The following is a 14,072-nucleotide window of genomic DNA, read 5'->3' on the forward strand; positions in this document are numbered from 1 at the left end:
GAGGTCTTCATGGCAGCCCCTCCCATGACAGGCCTGGAGGCTCAGGAGGAAAAAATGGTTTTGTGGGCCGGCCCAAGGGTCCCTCTGCTGTATGCAGCCTAGGGACTTAGTGCCCTGCATCCCAGCCACTCCAGCTGTGGCTGAAAGGGCCCAACACAGAGCTTGGGCCATGGCTTCAGAGTGCAAGCACCAAGCCTTGGCATCTTCCATGTAGTGTTGCGCCTGTGGGTGCACAGAAATCAATAACTGACGCTGGAAACCTCTGCCTAGGTTTCAGAAGATGGATGGAAACACCTGGATGTCCAGGCAGAAGTTTGCTGCAGGGGTGGGGCTGTCACAGAGAACCTCTGCTAGGGCAGTGCCAAAGAGAAATGTGGGGTTGCAGCCCCCACACGGAGTCCCTACTGGGGTACCAGCTAGTGGAGCTGTTAGAAGAGGGTCACTGTCCTCCAGACCCTAGAATGGGAGATGCACTGACAGCTTGCACTGTGTGCCTGGAAAAGTCACAGACACTCAACACCAGCCTGTGAAAGCAGCTGGGAGGGGGCTGTATGCTGCAAAGCCACATGGGCGGAGCCGTCCAAGACCATGGGAACCCACTTCTTGCATCAGCGTGACCTAGATGTAAGACATGGAGTCAAAGGAGAGCATTTTGTAGCTTTAAGATTTGACTGCCCAGCCGGGCGCAGTGGCTCACGCCTGTAATCCCAGCACTTTGCGAGGCCGAGGCAGGTGGATCACGAGGTCAGGAGATCAAGACCATCCTAAGATGGTGAAACCCCGTCTCTACTAAAAATACAAAAAAATTAGCTGGGCGTGGTGGCGGGCGCCTGCAGTCCCAGCTGCTCGGGAGGCTGAGGAAGGAGAATGGTGTGAGCCTGGGAGGCAGAGCTTGCAGTAAGCGGAGATCGCGGAGAGAGCGAGACTCCATCTCAAAAAAAAAAAAAAAAAAAAAAATTTGACTGCCCCACTGAATTTTGGACTTGCATGGGGCCTGTACCCCTTTGTTTTGGCCAACTTCTCCCATTTGGAATGGCTGTATATACCCAATGCCTGTACCCCTACTGTACCTAGGAAGTAACTAATTTGCTTTTGAATTTACGGGCTCACAGGCAAAGCGACTTGCCTTGTCTTGGATGAGACTTTGGACTGTAGACTTTTGAGTTAATGCTGAAATGGGTTAAGACTTTGGGGGACTGTTGGAAAGGCATGATTGGTTTTGAAATGTGAGGACATGAAATTTGGGAGGGGCCAGGGGCAGAATGATATAGTTTGGCTGTGTCCCCACCCAAATCTCATCTTGACTTCCAATATGTTGTGGGAGGGACCTGGTGGTAGGTAACTGAATCATGGGGGCAGGTCTTTCTCGTGCTGTTCTCGTGATAGTGAATACGTCTCATGAGATTTGATGGCTTTATAAGGCCAAGTTTCCTGGACAAACTCTATTTCTCTGCCTGCTGCTATCCATGTGAGATGTGATTTGCTTCTCCTTGCCTTCCACCATGATTGTGAGGCCTCCCCAGCCACTTGGAACTGTAGATCCATTAATCCTCTTTCTTTTGTAATTTGCCTAGTCTTGGGTATGTCTTTATTGGCAGTGTGAAAATGGACTAATACATACATACATATACATACACGTTTATACATACATGTTATGTCATATATTACATATATGTTATCTTGGTTTTTTTAATATATAAAAGAGTATATTAGATAACAGAGTACGAATAGCCAGCTAGTGCTTTATTTAGCTCCATAAAAGCAAATATTTTAAATAAACATTTTATTTTTAAAAATCTTTTTTAAAAATGTCATAATAATTTTTCCTACTGACAAGCAGTACATGACAAGCAGTACATGACAAGCAGTACATGAAACCTGAAGCCCAAGTTGCTAAGTCCAGTCTGTGTTGGGACAACACACAATCTCCTGCAGAAGACTGTGTGCTCACCTAGGGGTCTTGGGCTCTGGGGTATGAGGCATTCTCTTTCCTCTTTCTCTTCCTCTGTGTTGCTACTAGATGCCACTGGCTGACTTCTCGACCTGGGTGAGACTAAAAAGGCCCAGTCTGTCTCTTTATAGAGAGCTTATGGGGACACTATGAGAGCTCTTTGACTGCTGCTTAGGGGCCCATACCAATGACTTTTAAATCTGGGCTGCATTCTCCACGTGGCTCAGGCTTCCAGAAGCCCAGCCCCTGGATGAATGGAATCTGATTATGCCTAATAAGTCCACTTACCACACAGCATATCTCATTACATTTATGCCGTCCACACAACCGTTTCTTGTTACACCGCTTGTCACACATAAATGTAGCATCTGCTGTGGCCAATTAAAAAGAAAAAAGAAAAACAGGCAAAGGATATGAACATTCATTCCACAAATATTTGAGTGACTATAAGCCAAAGATTACAATAGTAATAATACAATTGTAATAATGTAAATGCAGTTTTTTTTTTTTTTTTTGAGATGGAGTCTCTCTCTGTTGCCCAGGCTGGAGTGCAGTGGCATGATCTTGGCTCACCACAATGTCTGCCTCTTGGGTTCAAGTGATTCTTGTGCCTCAACCTCCCAAGTAGCTGGGCTTACAGGTGCCCGCCACCACAGCCAGCTAATTTTTGCATTTTTAGTAGAAGCAGGGCTTCACCATGTTGTCCAAGCTGGTCTTGAACTCCTGATCTCAGGTGATCCGCCTCCCATGGCCTCCCAAAGTGCTGAGATTAAAGGAATGTGCCACTGTGCCTGGCCTTTTTGCTTTCTTTTTTTTTCTTTTTTTTTTCTTTTGAGATAGAGTCTCACTCTGTTGCCCAGGCTGGAGTGCAGTGGTGCAATCTTGGTTCACAGCAACCTCCACCTCCCAGGTTCAAGCGATTCTCCCACCTCAGACTCCCGAGTAGCTGGGATTACAGGTTTGTGCCACCACGCCCGGCTAATTTTTGTATTTTTAGTAGAGACCGGGTTTCGCCATGTTGGCCAGGCTGGTCTCGAACTCCTGACCTCAGGTGATCCACCTGCCTTGGCCTCCCAAAGTGTTGGGATTCCAGGTGTCAGCCACCATGCCAGGCCGTCAGTTTTTTTTTTTTTTTTTAAAGAGACAGGGTGTCTTTCTGTCACCCAGGCTGGAGTGCAGTGGCATTAACATAGCTCACTGTAACCTCGAATTCCTGGGCTCAAATGAGCCTCCCATCTCGGCCTTCCAAATGTTGGGGTTACAGGTGTAAGCCACTCTGCCCAGCTGAAAATGCATATTAAAATATCAATTTTCACCTTTAAAACTGTCTTAAAAAAATAGCAATGGTAGGGTTTAAGATGTGGAGAAAAAGGCACACTCATCTTGGTAGATGGGTGTACAAACTTTTGCAGTCCATGGGGGACTGATTCCAGGACCTCCCTTGGATATCAAAATTCACAGATATTCAAGTCTCTTATACAAAATGGTATAATATTTGCATATAACCTATGCACACTCTTCTTTATACTTCTCTAGATTACTTATAACACCAAATACAATGTAAATGCTATCTAGATAGTTATTGTTTAGAAAATGATGAGAAAAAATTTTGTACATGTTCAGTACAGATGTAATTTGTTTACAAATTTGTCTTTGAATATTTTCAATCTATGGTTGGTTGAATCCATGGATATGGAACCCGTGGATGTGTAAGGCTGGCTGCATGTATGTTTCTATCAAAAATTTAAGTGTGGTTGGGCATGGTGGCTCCTGCCTGTAATCCTAGCACTTTGGGAGGCTGAGCCAGGAGGACTGCTCGAGCCCAGGAATTCAAGACCAGCCTGGGCAACACAATGAGACCCTGTCTCTACAAAAACTTGCTCACTGCAACCTCCGCCTCCTGGGTTTAAGCAATTCTCTTGCCTCAGCCTCCCGAGTAGCTGGGATTACAGGTGCCCACCACCATGCTGGCTAATTTTTTGTAGTTTTAGTAGAGACTGGGTTTCACCTTGGCCAGGCTAGTCTCAAACTCCTGACCTCAAGTGATCTGCCCGCCTTGGCCTCCCAAAGTGCTGGGATTACAGGTTTGAGCCATCGCACCCAGTCCTGCAAAAACTTTTAAAAATTAAGTTTTTAAAACTTAATTAAAAGTTAATTAAGCCATGGGCATGGTGGCGCATGCCTGTGGTCCCAGCTATTTGGGAGGCTGGTGTGAAAGGACCACTGGAGCCCAGGAGATCAAGGTTGTAGTGAGCTGTGATCTGCCACTACACTCCAGTCTAGGCGACAGAGAGAGAACTTGTCTCAAACAATAAATATACTTTAAAAACCAACAATGAAATATCAGAGACATCATATCATGTGGTAGTGATATATCACTTCACTAGGATGGCTATGATTTTAAAAACCCCAAAAATGGCCGGGTGTGGTGGCTCAAGCCTGTAATCCTAGCACTCTGAGAGGCTGAGGCGGGTGGATCATGAGGTTAGGAGTTCGAGACCAGCCTGACCAACATGGTAAAACCCCATCTCTACTAAAAATACAAAAATTAGCCAGGCACGGTGGTGGGCACCTGTAATTCCAGCTACTCGAGAGGCTGAGGCAGCTTAATCACTTGAACCTGGGAGGCGGAGTTTGCAGTGAGCCGAGATTGCACCACAGCACTCCAAGCCTGGGCAACAGAGTGAGACCCCATCTCAAAAAAACAAAAACAAAAACAAAAAAACTCAGAAAATAACAAGTATTGACAAGGATGTGGAGAAAACGAAACCCTCATACATTGCTGGTAGGAATATAAAATGGTGCAGTCACTGTTGAAAACAGAATGGCAGTTTTTCAAAAAAAGTAAACACAAGATTACCATCGGATCCAGCAATTCTACTCCTAGGTATATACCCCAAAGAAATGAAAATAGGTATTCAAACAAAAACACATATACAAATGTTCATAACAGCACTATTCACAATGGCCAAAAAGTTGAAACATGCTAAGTGAAAGAAGTGGGGCACATAAGATTATATATTGTGACTCCATTTAGATGAAGTATAGTAAATCCATACAGATAGAAAGCAGATTAGTGGTTACCTGGGTGAGGGCTGAGTGGGGAGTAAATGCTTAGTTAATACACGGTTTCCTTTCAGGGTGATGAAAATGTTTTTCCCCAGCACTCTGGGAGGCCAACATGGGAGGATCACTTGAGGCCAACCATTCAAGACCAGCCTGGTCAACATAGTGAGAACCTGTCTCTACATATTTTTAAAATAAAATTTTAAAAAAGGCTGGGCACGGTGGCTCATGCCTGTAATCCGAGCACTTTGGGAGGCCGAGGCAGGCAGATTACGTGAGGCCAGGAGTTTGAGACCAGCCTGGGCAACATGATGAAATCCCATCTCTACTAAAAATACAAAAAAATTAGCCTGGCATGGTGGCAGGTGCCTGTAATCCCAGCTACTCAGGAGGCTAAGACAGGAGAATCGCTTGAACCCAGGGGGCGGAGGTTGCAGTGAGCCAAGATCGCGCCACTGCACTTCAGCCTGGGCAACAAGAGCAAAACTATGTCTCAAAAAAAAAAAAAAAAAAAAAAAAAGTAAGATAAAATAAAATAAAGGAAAAGAAAAAGAAAAAAGTAAGATAGAGAAAATGTTTTGGAACTAGATTGTGAAAGGACTAAGTGCCACTGAACTGTACATTTAAAATGGTTAATTATATGTTATGTGAATTTCAACTAAAAAAACGTGGGCTAAACACTGAAGCATTTATGGGCGAAATGATATTTGAGATTTGTTTTCAAAGTACTCCAGCATAAATAAAATGTTGGGAAGGGGGATGGATGAAAACAAGAGAGGCAAAATGTTGACAACTGATGATAAGTCATAGGTATGTGGGGATTCATTATACCACTTTCACATATGGCTGAAATTTTGCATCGTATAGTTATAAAAAGTGGGACAGGACGGTTCCTGCTTATTAGTAATGGGGAAAAACTGGAGACAATCTAAATGACCACCAAAAGGGCCATGGTGAACTATGACATAGTAGACCCATATACAGAATACTCTGCAAGAGCAAGAGTTATGCATGCTGACATGGAAATATGTCTTTGAGATATTAGTGAGGGAAAATAAACTGCAGACAGTATCTTTAGCATGAACCTAAATCTAGGGGAAAAACAAAACTATGCTGGCATGTTTATACATCTGTATGAATAGGGAAAAAGACCTGGAACCTTATCTGACAAACTACTATCAGAGGGTAAATTTTCACCTTTTGCTTTATATTCTTTTTTTCTTTAAACTTCATAAGTGTATTAATTTTTTTTTTTTTTTTTTTTTTTGAGATGGAGTCTCGCTCTGTCGCCCAGGCTGGAGTGCAGTGGCGCGATCTCGGCTCACTGCAAGCTCCGCCTCCCGGGTTCACGCCATTCTCCTGCCTCAGCCTCCCGAGTAGCTGGGACTACAGGCGCCCACAACCGCGCCCGGCTAATTTTTTGTATTTTTAGTAGAGACGGGGTTTCACCGTGGTCTCGATCTCCTGACCTTGTGATCCGCCCGCCTCGGCCTCCCAAAGTGCTGGGATTACAGGCGTGAGCCACCGCGCCCGGCAAGTGTATTAATTTTGTAATTTTTTCAAATTATGTTTTTATTATTTTGTTTTATTGTTTTAGAGATAGGGTCTCGCTCTGTCACCCAGGCTAGAGTGCAATGGCACAATCACAGCTCACTGCAACCTCAAACTCCTGGACTCAAGCAATCCTCTGCCTCAGCCTCCCAAGTATCTAGGACTACAGGCACGTGCCACTATGGCTGGCTAACTTTTAAAATTTTTTTGCAGAGACAGCGTATTGCCCAGGCTGGTCTTGAACTCCTGGCTTTAAGTGATCCCCCAGCCCTGGCCTCCCAAAGCATAAGGATTCAGATGTGAGCCACTGCATCTGGCCCAAATTATGTTTTTCTTGTTTGTTTTTTGATACAGAGTCTCTGTCACCCAGGCTGGAGTGCAATGGCTTGATCTCAGTTCACTGCAACCTCTGTCTCCTGAGTTCAAGTGATTCTCCTGCCTCAGCCTCCTCAGTAGCTGGGATTACAGATGTGCGCCACCACAACTGGCTGATTTTTGTATTTTTAGTAAAGATGGGGTTTCACCATGTTGGCTAGGCTGGCCTTGAACTCCTGACCTCAGATGATCCACTCACCATGGCCTCCCAAAGTGCTGGGATTACAGGCATGAGCCACCATGCCTGGACCCAAATTATGTTTTTAATAACCAAACTTTTTTTCCTTGATACAGATGGCACACTGAACCAAAAGTTTAAATACGGTTTTGAGGCAGATATTGCTGGGTACCTCCCAGTCACTCTCCTCTTTCAGGCAAAGACAGCCTTAATTTTGTTCAGAAATTGGAGGCCAGCGTGCTCCTCAGTTCCAGGGGTGGATGTTGTTTAGCTTTACCCATCAGGGTAATTCCGTTCACTTTGCTAGTGACAGGTTTAGGTAGAAGCATTGGACACAAAGTGTACTGAGAACCTTTCAGGACTGTTTTCCTTGCTCTTACATAGGAAGAGAAGATCAACACTCTCCTCATGGATTTTGTTAAGATGTTGTTGGGCAGAGACCCAACGTGTGAAGTTGCAGTAGCTGACATACCCACAAGGAGAAAATCAAGAAAACCACAGAGAAGCTGAATTGAAGTCCTGGAAATCACTGAGCTTAAAATTAACCAATCTCAGACTTGTTCTGCCTCCAGACTTCCTATTAGGTGTGACAGTAAACACCCTTATCGTAAAAGTCACTTTTTCTTGGGTTTGGATACCTGCATCTAGAAGCTTCCTAACCGATACAGCTAGCTTTCTGACTACAATAAGACCTTTTATTTTGCATATCCTTATCTTCCATCACTTTTCCAAAAAGGTTTTAAAGCGGTTTCAACGAGAGTATGTGACGGTCATCAAAACAGGAATTGAGGCCGGGTGCGGTGACTCATGCCTATAGTCCCAGAACTTTGTGAGGCTGAGGCAGGTGGATCACTTGAGGTCAGGAGTTAGAGATCAGCCTGGTCAACATGGTGAAACCCCGTCTCTACCAAAAATACAAAAATCAGCCAGGTGTAGTGGTGCGCACCTATAATCCCAGCTACTTGGGAGGTTGAGGCAGGAGAATCACTTGAACCTGGGAGGTTGAGGTTGCAGTGAGCCGAGATTGCGCCACTGCGCTCTGGCCTGGGCAACAGAGTGAGACTCCGTCTCAAAAGAAAAAAGAAAAAAAAGTTCAAACGATTTTACAGTGAACATCCATATGCCCATATCTAGATTCTACCATTAACATACTTTTTCATATATATATATCCATTCTTCTAGCTACCCACTAATTTTCTTTTTTAATGCATTTCAAAGCAAGCTGTAGACATGAGTATATTTAGCTTAAATTTTTCAGCATTTCATCAACAGAATTCAATTTATAATTTTTTCCTATTGAGGTGAAAGTTATACACAAATCTTAAGCAGTCCTTTGCTGAATTTCGACAAATACATAACCCAACTCCCTACCAAAGTGAAGATACCCGCATCCTAAAAATTCCCTCATGCCCCAACCCAGTCATACCTTCACTTTTGAGACTGGTGCATGGAAGCTCCTATGGAAAAAGAAAAAGAAACGGTAACTACTTTAGGAATAATTAAAACAATACAACTATAATATAATGCCAAAGGTAACAAGAATATCCCAAATATCCCATACTTCTCTGATAGTCACTTATTCACCAACTTCACTTGCCATGCCTGGAGTGAGCCTAATCCCTATATGAATGAGCTTTACTTGCAAGAGGACTCCAGGCTTACAGACTTTTCATGAAAATACAATTCTAACAATCTTTGTGGTCTGGTCTCCAAATTCACAGTAGACTAACAATTATAAAATCTGAATAGAAAGAGGGGCTGCTAAGGGTATGCAAAGGAAAGAGAAGTCATTACCTAACAAGGGTACAGACAGAAAAAGCCATAAAAAGCAGACATAAGAATTGAAAACAGGTAACAATCTGTACCATGCAGGGACAAACGGCTCTACACACTTCAGAGCACACCTGACAATACCACCAAACTATAGCAAAGTGAAATAAAGCAGATCTTTGGTTTGGCCTCTGAAGTTTTATTACTGTGGCTTCCATTACATATGAGTGGTCTAAAAGGTCTATCATGTAATTTTGCTGAGGCATGATCCTAAAAAACGTGGGTAGCGACGCTAGTATGTGGGAAACAAGTCAGTCGCTTGGGGTAGAATGAGTCTGGCTAGCTGCCTGGCTTCTACATCTGATTTTGGCTTTGATGTCATTTACAGGTTGCCATGTACTCAGAAATGACAGAAATGAGAAAAATGACTTTAAAAGTCCCCTCCTAGTAAAAATTATCCTGGGGGGAAAAAAAAAAGCAGCTACTGGAGTTGATAACAGATGTGAAGAGGCCTAAGTAATAAAAGGTTCTTGGCTGGAAAATATACATTTCAGATAAAAAAAATGAGGTGCCTGGGACTGGTGATATGAAAAAGTTCCCTATATGCTCTCTACAGATATAAAGCAAAAGTGATTTTATGGGCATTAACTCATGAAACTGGGTTAACGCTCCCATCAGTGAACACTGGATTATACAGAAGAAATGATATGCAGGAGAGGTTATCTACAAATGTCAGGAAAGGCAGAACTCCCATAAACTCCTACACATGAATTACCATAAAGACTTAAATATAGCATGCTTTATTAAGACATAGTAAGACACAGCATACATTTATCAGAGTCCCACCAAAGTGATGAAATGAAAACAACCTTTGAAGTTTTAAGAAATAAGTTTTATTTATCTAGAAAACTCACTTCTGTGAAAAAGCCCATTCCATTACAAAAACCATGTCATGAAAAATCCATATTCATGAAAAATCTAGTTAAATAATGAGGTGATAATTATCAGCTTTTTTTTTTTTTTTTTTTGAGACAGAGTCTCACTCTGTCACCCAGGCTGGAGTGTAGTGGTGCAATCTTGGTTCACTGCAAGCTCCGCCTCCTGGGTTCACACCATTCTCCTGCCTCAGGAGTAGCTGGGACTATAGGCGCCCGCCACTGTGCCCGGTTAATTTTTTGTATTTTTAGTAGAGACGGGGTTTCACCATGGTCTCGATCTTCTGACCTCGTGATCCGCCCGCCTCAGCCTCCCAAAGCGCTGGGATTACAGGCATAAGCCACCGTGCCCAGCCAATTATCAGCTTTTTGAAGAGATTTTTTTACTTTGTCAAACAGGTTTAGCAGTTTGTATAGACAGTGAGCTCCTCCTGTAATTTAAGGACTTTTACTTGCAAAAATTCAGTTTACACATAGCTTTTCAAGAATACACTCACTGCCATGGAGTCTGCTATTAGAGGGAGTGAGGACAAAGAGTCAATGAGAAGCAAGAAAACGTAGAGATAGAGAGAGGGACTGTGGGAGAATGAAGAAAACTGACAGCAGCCACTTCCAGCTTGTATGTCCCAACCCTGCTTATAATTTTCAGTCACAAAGATCACGAAGAGCATCTCTGGGCATTACTAAATTTATGATTGCCAAATCACAGCATCTCACAGACTTTAATATTATATTTGCAAAGTACAAAGTGGTCCCATACCTGACATTCAAAATGCCTCTACTATCCCATGTATATTGTAATTTCTTTCAGGAAAAAAACCCACACATGATTATACAACTTTTGTAACATGTAAATTACACTAATTTTCCCTTTTTTTCTGAAGCTTTCCGGTTAAACTAGCTTCCCATTTATGGACTATATCCTCAGAATTATCTGCAAGTCAGATGCTGCCAGACCCTGCATTGTGTTTAACAGAACCAACGGTTCAGAATTCTGTCTCCACCCTGGCTTGTACTCTACTGGGACAAACATTGATAGACACTGAAATGACCAGGTAGGTCAAAGAGCAGGATAAATCAACACTCAGTGTGTTCTCCAAGTTGAATCACCTGAAGACTTTTGATAACATAAAGTCTGATAAAAACTATCCAAGGCAGGCTGGGTGCAGTGGCTCACATCTGCAATCCCAGCATTTTGGGAGGCTGAGGGGGTAGATTACTTGAGGTCAGGAGTTCAAGACCAGTCTGGCCAACATGGTGAAACCCCATCTCTACTAAAAATACAAAAATTAGCCACGTGTGGTGGCGTGCACCTGTAATCCCAGCATTTTGGGAGGCTGAGGCAGGAGGATGACTTGAGGTCAGGAGTTTGAGACCAGCCTGACCAACACGGCAAAACCCTGTCTCTACTAAAAATACAAAAATTAGCTGGGTATGGTGGAGTGCACCTGTAATTCCAACTCCTCCAGAGGCTAAGGCATAAGAATCACTCGAACCTGGGAGGTGGAGGCTGCAGTGAGCCGAGACTGCGCCTTTGCACTCCATCCTGGGTGATGGAGTGAGACTGTGTCTCAAAATAAATAAATAAACAAAATTTAAAAAAAAGAAAAATAAAAACTATCCAGGCTTTCACCAGAAAGTAGAAACTGACAAAACAGTTGTACAAAACAGTTGTACGGTGAAGAATTAAACCTTACTCAAAGAGAGTCTGGCCTTTGCACTTGGCTTCTGAGAGGTACTCTCTAAGCCTAGTGGAATGCCATGTCTGATAGAAGTGTCATTGTTTGCCTGGAGTCTTGAGTCACTGGATAGTCCAATTATGTGATTTAGGAGCAGGCTGGCCACACTGGACAGTTTTAGGGCAGGGGCTTTGGGTCACATGCTATCAGTAGACCTCTGGAGACTGAGATTAGCCACATGGGCAGTCAACTATGACTGCACAATAGAGCACCAATAAAAACTGAACACACAAGCTTGGGTGAACTTGCCTGGTTGGCAATACTCCATGTACACTGTCACACACTGACGCAGAGAGAGTAATACTTTCCTGACTCCACAGGGAAAGGACAAATGAAGTTCCACCTTTGGTACTTTTTTGGACTCTGCTCTACATACTTCTTCCCTTGGCTGATTTAATTTGTATCCTTTTCCTTGTAATAAAACTGTAACCTCCTTGTAGTAAACCTCTAACCATAAGTGTAACCATCAGCAAGTTCAGTGAGTCCTTTTTATCAAATTATCAAGCCTTTCAAGTGGTCTTAGGGACCACTGAACTTTCAATTGGTATCAAAAGTTGGTATCACAAGTGGGTGGTCACATGGACTGTTTCCTCTAACTTCTTAGTTGGCTGACTCCTTGCAACAGTGCTATTGTTCCTCTTTTCAGGCTATCATACCTGTATTTGGTAGAGTGATCTATTTGCCTTATCCCACTATTGGCCTCTGGACCTTGAGTGCCACAACCACTTCCCCTACCTATCCTACTGAGGTTATTTTGATTCCTCCCCTCCCATAACCACCATTTTAAAGAAAACATTGATGGCAACAACTCGAGCATTGTTTAGGATTTACCTTTGTTCTGAAAGAGCATCTGCAGGAAATAACTGATGTGCGAGAGCATGGTCCACAGTCTCCTTCATGGCAGAGCTTTTCACAGGTATGAATGAAATCTTTAATAAAAACGAAAAGAGCTGGAAATGAAAATTGCAACTACTCATTTCCATACTCCCAAATTTGCTAGCCACACTGGTCTTCCCCTCCATGCCCTGCAACTCCAGAATGAGAGTTGAGGGAAGGATGCAGTCAATGCTTCTTCCCTATCTTCCGTTCATCTGGCAGACTGGGCCTTTTCTGACAATTTCAGGGCCTAGCATTAGATACTGGAATATGCTTTAAAGTACACGATGTTTTGCCTAAGTCAAAAAAAGGCCAGGTGTGGTGGCTCATGCCTATAATTCCACCACTTTGAGAGGCCGAGGTGGGAGGATCGCTTGACCCCAGGAGTTTGAGATCAGCCTGGGAACATGGTGAAACCCTGTGCCTATCAAAAAAAAAAAAAGCACAAAAACAAGAAATTTGCCAGAGGTGGTGATACAGGCCTACAGTCCCAGCTACTCTGGAGTCTAAGGTGGGAGAATCTCCTGAGCATGGGAGGTTGAGGCTGCAGTGAATTGTGATCGCACCACTGCACTCCAGTCTAGGTGACAGAGCAAGATCCTGTTTCAAAACAAAACAAAAATGAAGAATAAATCTTCTTTTTCCTCAGGCCCCACATCTCCAGTGTAGACTTGAATCTCCTTAAAATTGTAGCCATGGATGACTTTAGTGGAATGCTCTCGACTCTGAAAGTCATCTGGGGATTATAAATAATCAGAAGCCATGATCCACAGTCTCACTGACTTGAGCTCTGTGAATATCTGGTGGTGCCTGCATCCATGACTAGGTTTAAGACAAGTCCTGTTTCCAGGACCCTATGGGGATCACCTGGAGTCTCTTACGGCTACTGTTTACATGGTGTACTTTTTCTATTCTTTAACTTTCAGCCTCATTGTATCTTTGACTATAAAGATTGTCTCCAGGGCCTGGTGTGGTGGCTCACGCCTGTAATCCCAGCACTTTGGGAGGTCAAGGCGGGCAGATCACAAGGTCAGGAGTTTGAGACCAGCCTGACCAACATGGTGAAACCTTGTCTCTACTAAAAATACAAAAAAATTAGCCAGGCATGGTGGCGCCTGCCTGTAATCCCAGCGACTCAGGAGGCTGAGGCAGAAGAATCACTTGAACCTGGGAGGTGGAGCTTGCAGTGAGTCAAGCTCACACCACTGCACTCCAGCCTGGGCAACAGAGCAAGACTCTAGAGAGCATACAGTTGGATCTTGTTTTTTAAATCCAGTCTAAAAATTTTCTGCTTTTGGCTGGATACAGTGGCTCATGCCTGTAATCCTAGCACTTTGAGAGGCCAAGGTGGGAGGACTGCTTGAGCCCAGGAGTTTGAGATCAGCCTGGGAAATAGAGTGAGATTCCATCTCTATAAAAAATAGATAAATCAAAACTCAAAAATCTCTGCTTTTGCTTAATTCATTCACATTTAATGTTACTCGTATAGCTGGACTTATGTCTGTGATTTTTAGTTTTCTATAAGTCTCATGTCTTTTTTGTTATTCTAATACTCCTTTCCTATTTTCTTTTGCATTTTGTCAATATTTTCTATAGTGTAATTCCTTTAATTATATTTTTCACTACATCTT

At 43.3% G+C, this 14,072-nt stretch overlaps 1 protein-coding gene across 39 annotated transcripts in view; it reads right to left on the reverse strand.

Moving 5' to 3' along the window:
• NFX1 (nuclear transcription factor, X-box binding 1) overlaps positions 1-14,072 on the reverse strand; it is an 84,981-nt gene that overhangs the window by 33,110 nt on the left and 37,799 nt on the right. For 12 of the 39 annotated variants that reach the window (XR_012424635.1, XR_012424634.1, XM_074017321.1 and 9 more), the window contains exons 10-12: positions 12,397-12,494; positions 8,548-8,578; positions 2,240-2,319 (exon numbers count right to left, since the gene is read on the reverse strand). Coding sequence is in view for 28 of the 39 variants with exons in the window: in XM_074017321.1 (XP_073873422.1) it covers positions 2,240-2,319; positions 8,548-8,578; positions 12,397-12,494 (209 nt within the window). In the remaining 11 variants the exon portion in view is untranslated. Of the gene's footprint in view, positions 1-2,239; positions 2,323-8,547; positions 8,579-12,396; positions 12,516-14,072 lie in introns of all 39 variants that reach the window. The other 27 variants (XR_010581535.2, XM_074017320.1, XM_074017319.1 and 24 more) reach the window with 5 other exon arrangements.

The sequence above is a fragment of the Macaca fascicularis genome, chromosome 15, assembly GCF_037993035.2.
Source record: "Macaca fascicularis isolate 582-1 chromosome 15, T2T-MFA8v1.1".
Classification (NCBI taxonomy): Eukaryota; Metazoa; Chordata; class Mammalia; order Primates; family Cercopithecidae; genus Macaca; species Macaca fascicularis.